The 6992-nt window shown below is 36.6% G+C and overlaps 1 protein-coding gene across 1 annotated transcript; it reads right to left on the bottom strand.

Annotated features, from left to right (window-relative positions):
- Positions 1-2528: 2528 nt before the first annotated feature.
- Positions 2529-5386, bottom strand: LOC137735327 (cytochrome P450 714C2-like). Its single transcript, XM_068474745.1, has 5 exons — positions 5034-5386; positions 4702-4928; positions 4295-4539; positions 3617-3992; positions 2529-3189 (listed from the first exon to the last, which is right to left on the bottom strand). The coding sequence occupies exons 1-5, from the start codon at positions 5317-5319 to the stop codon at positions 2764-2766; spliced, it is 1560 nt and encodes a 519-aa protein (XP_068330846.1). The 5' UTR covers positions 5320-5386; the 3' UTR covers positions 2529-2763.
- Positions 5387-6992: the final 1606 nt, after the last annotated feature.

Genomic DNA, 6992 nt, shown 5'->3' with positions numbered 1-6992 from the left:
TTCCAAGTTATGAGCTGCTCAATAATCGAAGAAGAAAGAAGAAGAGCGAGGGTTTCGATCCTAACTGCTAGTTTCTGTTTAAAGTTTTTGATTATGTAATAGAGTGACAAGTGTACACTCCATATTAGATCACTTAAAACCCCAATGAATGGCTAGGATTAAATCTGGAGAATGCTAAGTTTGCGAGTTGGCAATGTACCAGGAACCCCAATGCTTCCCTGTGACAGGATTTTCTGAAGAGTTCTGAGCTTTAAAAAATTTCTTGCCCTTCTGAATAACTACTTCCAAAGGATGCTCTTGATATTATTTCTGCTGTCAAGCTTCTCAAATCGTCATCAATTCTAAAGACAGCAATCCCTCCCTCGCTATCAATTTTACGCTCCCGAGATCTTAACATTGTTGTTGGTCCACCATCAAATCAATCGTGCCCTTGAAACTAAACATTGAATTTTGGACCAATTTAATTATAATTAGAAACAACGAAATGCATACAAAACAGAAAAAGAAAAATAACTTGAAAATTCTAGTACGTATGTGATGCGGTTTAACCAAATCCAAGTAGAACTCAGGAGCAATAATCTTCCTCTGGTTTAACCAAATTGGGCCACTTGAAGATAGAATGCCTTGGCCTAACAGTGGCTTGCAATCCTTCGATAGCAGCTAAACAGGCTTCCCTAAGTTCAAAGATGTGCACATGCTAACTTCCTTCACCATTACTAAATCCGTAACGCTTAATTGTGGTATGCTTCCTGTTGAATAGGTGAAGTTTGGCCCTGCCACCAATATACATATACCTGACAAGCATAACAAAAGCACAATTTTTAAGCAAAATCATCCACAAGGCAGCTTAAGTGCTTATTTCATTCATCTAACAACTAACTAACCGGTAAAATGGAATAATTTATGCTGCTTTTAGAAGGACGTGCTTTTGAATACTAAGTACCTTTTGATCCCAATAAAAGCCAAAATAAATCTTTTCTCTTTTATATTTTTAATTTTAGACCAACACTAACCAAGAGATAATAAAGAAATTAGGCTGACAGAAAAAGGTGTACCGTAGTCATTATGCCATTGCACCAGATGAGGGAAAAGAGTTGAAGGCCAATCATGATCAATGCAAAGATAGTGCCCCATTGATTCTGTAGCTGATGACTTCTCCATCGCCTTGAGTTTGATGCTCTTCATGTCCGGGATATTTCCGAAGACAAAGATAAATGATGAAGGCGATGCCCTCTGATTCCTTGCTTCCCAAGCTTTGATCTTGGCCTCTTTGGCTTTAAAACCAATGAATCATGAATGTATAATATCAATAGCAAAAGGCCACCTAGAAACACTGATAATATCCTCGTTGCTGCTGCCATTGTTTCTTTCTTTCTTTCGTCCTTCCTTCTTTGTTATGAAGTCCTACTTCTGAATGGCCCAGCCGATCTTTCGGGAAAAACTAATATATTAGATATATAATTGAATCTTATTCACCATATCAAAGACCTACTAACAATCTTAAGACGGAAAAGATAGATGAGGAAGAGAAAGTAAAACAGAAAACGCAGATGAGAGAGAGGGAGGATCCCAAACCTTGTTTGAGTTTTCTAGAGCATGTTTCGTATCCTCTTAGATTCAATTTTTAGTTTTCAAAAATAATGAATGTGGTTAAATTACTTAGTACTCATTAGTATTAAAAATAAAATAAAAATTAAGATTCAAGAAGCCTTCCAAACAGCTCCTAATTTCTTTTTATTTTCCAAATGTTATTTTATGTTAACTTTTGATTCTTTAAATAAATTGATGTTCAAATTAATTTTATTTCTTTTTATTTTCCAAATTTTATTTTATTGTTAACTTTTGAATTCTTTAAATAAATTGATGTTCTAATTAATTTTGAGGATGATAAAGAGACATTTCTCTTAAACTATTAGTAAGTCTGATGAGTTGATGAGTCTGATTGACTGTGATTACAAGTAAGGTGAAATTCCTCATTATCTCTCCGGGTCCGGAATAAGTGAATAACTATAGATTGGTTCGTTAAAAGTAAAGGTCAATTAAATTAAATTATTCGGATTACCTCAGTGGTGACGATAGGTGTAGGGTTATGAATATAAGTCGTGACTAAATTTTTTTTTAAGACATGAAAATGACATGGTGCAATGTTACGATTTTTCTAAAGTAACTCGGTTCATTTTATGACTTCAACACGTTCGAAACCTTAGAAATATGAATAAATTGATGCAACTTCATTAAATTTGAGCAAATGTGGATAAATTGATGCAACTTCGCTAAATTTGAGCAAAAATATTGGCTGGAGTACAGCCCACCCGATTCTCAAATCCTAGTTACGTCCTACAAATCATGAGCTTATTACATTAATAAGGAAAACAAAATTGCTATTCTTATCATCTAGTTGTATCATCATTTACACCGTATCTCTAATAGAGATGGTATTCACATGCATTAACATACCCTACCTCTATTAAAAAGATAGTACAAGTGATGGTATAACTAGACGGTAATTGTAGGACTACTCAAAGAAAAACAAACAATCAGAAGAGGTCTTGCATGTTATTTCAAATATGTGAGAAAAGTTAAAGTGTTTGCAAATGATCCATTTCCGCATTGCATCCTTATATCGCGATTAAAGAAAAAAAGTTAAGAGTTTGCAGATGATCCATTCCCACATTGCATCCTACATCGAGATTATAAGAAAAAAGTTAAAGAGTTTGCCGATCTATATGCCCTATGATAAAACCGACCGTTGGCGACATATTTTTACACTCTCCTCACATGGAGATTTACACCATTTCCAGGTTCAATAACCAAGCTAAAAGCTGGGCAGTGTTGGTATGTGGGCGAGAGTGCGAAGGAAAACTGGGATAGGATAAGAGCCAGAATCACCTTCAATTCTGTCATGGCAAAGTGTTGCCCCACGCAAACGCGAGCACCCACTCCAAATGGCATATAAGCTTGAGGAACCTTGCAAGCCCCAAGAACTCCATTCTTGAATCTTTCTGGATTGAAATCGAGGGCATCGGGTCCCCATAGATCAGGCAGCCGCTGCAGTATTGGGATCGGAATCTGAATGTTCATTCCTTTGGGAACTATAATGTCTTTGAGCTTAATATCTTCCAAAGCTTGTCTTATGACAAACACAGCTGGTGGGTACAGACGTAATGTTTCTTGAATCACCATATTCAACTGCCAAGATATACAAATAAATTATAAAGATTTTAGAATGTACTTCTATAGAACTTTTGTTTAAAGGAATATATTCTTATTGCAAATACCGTAGGATATTTTGGACATGTTTGAGAGTGCATCTATATAACTATAAAATGCTTTTAGTCAATAGTTTTTTTTGTTAGAAAGCAGTGTTTTTGTTGGAAGCATATGAAATGTTTCAACTAAACTCGAGTTTTTTTCTGACCCAGAATGGCTTCTTGAGAAGCACTTGCCATGTACTTCTCCAGGAAGCACTTAAAGTCCTTACTTTTGTCGATTTATGCCAAATGCTACAAAAAGCAGTTTTGCCAGAAAGAAAAAACTATTCCAAACAGGACACTAGCAAATATATGTAGTGAGTAAAATTTAGAAAGATTTGTATATGTGCGGTAATGTAACATACTGTTTTCACGCTTCGAAGCATATCAGCATCTGGAATAGCATCCCCGCAAATCTCTAACACCTCAGCACGAACACGTGCTTGCCACTCTGGATGTGCAGCTAATAACATCAAGCTCCATGATGCGGTGATGGCGGTGGTCTCATGGCCAGCGAAGTATATATTTTTGCAATTGTCTACTATAAACTTTTCTTTAGAGACACCAGTAGAAAATAGACCATCTGCATCGTCATAATTTTTGGCTCCCTCAAGTATCATTTGCAGAAGGTCCTTCTCATCAGTAGCTTCCATACTGTGTTTGTTTGCCACCCTTAATATCATTGAGCGGATATCTTTCTCTAATCTCCATATCTCTCTGTTGCTTTTTGTTGGCAAGTATCTATATCGATTGGGCCATTAACGGAATCATTAGTACGATACAAATGAGGAATTTGAAGATATAGTGGGCATATTGTACTGTATTTTGCTAATGACATCGCAGATACAGGTGTGAGTTACATTGGAAAGATTATAATAGATACTTGCTAATGAAAAACAATGCCGCTTGTTTTTGTTTAAGTGACCATATATCATAATGCAGTAAATGCAGCACAACTTAAACAAAAACCACTGCAACAATACCTATTATGGTTATTAAATAAATGAAGTACGATCATTTGAGCGTCCTTGTAAAATATATACCTTAAGCCAGGAATCCCAATGTTTCCCAGCTGGGACATGACTTTTTGAAGAGTTCTGAGCTTTAAGAAAATTTCTTTCCCTTGTGAATAATCGCTTCCAAAGGATGATCGTGATATTATGTCAGCTGACAAGCTTCTCAAATCCTCATCAACTCTGAAGACTGCAATTCCTCCATCTCTTTCGATTTTACTCTCCCAAGATCTCAACAACGAGGTGGTAGAGTCCACCATCAAATCCACCATACCCTTAAAAGATATTTGCAAGCATAAACATTAGGCATACCGAAAGCAAAAAAAAAAAAAAAAATTCTTTTCTCAAATACATTCGAAAGTAAATTAATCAAGTTTACAGCTTCACGCAAACACCAAACTGAAGGCAATCTTTTACTACTAAACTGAGTGATTTACCTTAACCTTATCAGAGTAGAATTGAGGAGCAATGATCTTCCTTTGGTGGGACCAAATCGGGCCATTTGAAGCTAGAATTCCTTCGCCTAACAGCGGCTTCCGGTCCTTGGATAGGTAAGCTGGCTTCCCTAAGTTTAAAGATGTGCACATGCTAACTTCCTTCACCATGTCTACATCTGAAACACTTACTAGCTGTATGCTTCCAGTTGAATACATGAAGATTGACCCTGCCACCAATTACTACTAATTAGGCATGCATGTATAATCCAACAGCACAAAGACGGCCAAAGAGAAAACAGAGAAATAAAGGTACTGTGATCTATGGGAATTACCATACTCATTTCTCCACTGCACCAGATGAGGGAAGATGGTTGAAGGCCAATCATGAGAAATACTAGTTTCTGGAGATCTTGAATTCTTCAGCACCTTGGCTTTGATGCTTTTAATTTCTGGGATATTTCCCAAGAGAAATGATGAAGGAGGAGGCCCTCTGATCCCTTGCTTTTCAAGCTTTGATCTCTGCCTTTTTGGCTTCAAAACCCAAGACTCGTAGAGATATAATAGCAATAGAAAAAACCCACCAAACAAAACTGACAATGTCATCTTTGCTGCTGCCATTGTTGCTTCTGTTTTCAGCTTCTTCTTTTCTTTCTACCCTTCCTTTTTCATTTTAATCCACCTATATTCCTGCTAGATATTCAGGTTTTTTTTAATTTCTTTTTTGGTCTTTAGTAAATTTAAAGTAATAGGATTCCTCTTTCTTTTGTCAATTAACAATTTAACACTCACAGGATGGATTAAGACAAGTTTGTACAGAACTTGCGACCAGGACTCGTGGTCTTCTTTTTGTTTTTGGCCTCTTCTGAGTTTCTTTGCAGGGTAGCACCCACTACATGTTTTTCTCTTTTCGGCAAGTCCTGAGTCGGCACCATATGGACTCCAGTCTGATAAAGAGGAATAAAGTATGCACTGAAGGTGAGGTATTCTCACGTAATCGGTAACGCTACGTTAAAAATATCTCTTCGAGTACAATTTTTCAAACTCAACCACTCTAGAAAAACTTATTCTAAGTGGTAGTTGTAGTACCTACGTAGCAACGACGCTTTTGTTATAGATTTGTATTCCGGCTAATGAAGGTAGCATGACTCCAATGCTCCATCTCCATCGACTTCTTTGCAAAATGTATAAATCGAATCAACTCATTCAAGGGTTACTCAGAACCTTGAGTGAGTCAATGAAGATTCAAGCAAACCAACACAAGTTGTGCTTGAATCTATAAGATATACTATCCTATATGAATCCAAATGATATGAGAATAAAAATTCTTTCAATATGCTGAGGTGTTTGAACTGTAAAGTGATGAGTCGATATTATTCTATATATATATATGTGTGTGTGTGTGTGTGTGTATATATATTACCTTATTCTTAGCTATAATTTATTTTCCATTTTGGTAAAGTTTTGATAATTTGTGCTATATTTTGTTTTAGGACATGCGAATTTATTTTGAGCATAGAGTGATGAAATGGATGTTGGAACCAAATTCACGTGCCGTGAGTGATGGAGATGCTCAAATCTGTTTACCTGTAAAAGGACACACCACCATAAATAAGCCTAGAACCCGGGGGTGTGCCAGTCAAAGGCTCTCAGATGACCATGTTAGTGAGCAATATTAAGACTAAAGCAATACGCAAGAGAAGATAATAAGTGTGCAGAGATTGAATTACCAGAGATGAATCCTAGAATGATGTCAGTCGAAGAGAGAACCTTTTAGGATAGTAGAATCTGTTTTAAACCAGAAGAATCCATGAGGATATCTAGGAAGTAGATATTGCATCCTCATGAATGTGATAACTAGAGGCGCACGCCAATCATTAGATTGTAAGGGCTCCAAGGTTACAAGAAACATATTGATTCCATACTGGATTAGGTACCTGAATCTTGCGAGACAAGAATTGTCCTATCTCAACAAAGTTGACAAACTTCGCCCACTGATTTCGAAATAGGATGATGGTGACATCGTTGATCCGTTTAATTAATCAGCTCTGCTGTCCATGACCGGACTTTTGAGGTAGGCGTACTTGGATCCAACTTCTGTCTTGGAAAATCATGGCCCCACTACGAAGAAACTTTTGGAGTAGATTCGTGAGTCTTTCAATATGATAGTGTTAAAATTTTAGATTTTTATTCCATGCCGTTTGACCCTAGTGGAGAAAGACCTTGCTTGAACAGTTTATACTACAACTACTTGTTCCCTTGCAAGTATTTTTTAGGTGGCATTAAAAAAAAAC

The sequence above is a fragment of the Pyrus communis genome, chromosome 5, assembly GCF_963583255.1.
Source record: "Pyrus communis chromosome 5, drPyrComm1.1, whole genome shotgun sequence".
Lineage (NCBI taxonomy): Eukaryota > Viridiplantae > Streptophyta > Magnoliopsida > Rosales > Rosaceae > Pyrus > Pyrus communis.
This window is presented reverse-complemented; position numbering and strand designations above follow the sequence as displayed.

What these genes read in the sequence shown, in the direction of transcription:
- LOC137735327 (XM_068474745.1), bottom strand. Translation starts at nt 5,319, where the DNA reads ATGGCAGCAGCAAAGATGACATTGTCAGTTTTGTTTGGTGGGTTTTTT. An exon ending in GCAGTGGAGAAATGAGTATG is followed by an intron (nt 4,929 to 5,033) that starts GTAATTCCCATA and finishes AATTGGTGGCAG; the next exon opens with GGTCAATCTTCATGTATTCA. An exon ending in TGCTTCGAAGCGTGAAAACA is followed by an intron (nt 3,190 to 3,616) that starts GTATGTTACATT and finishes ATATCTTGGCAG; the next exon opens with TTGAATATGGTGATTCAAGA.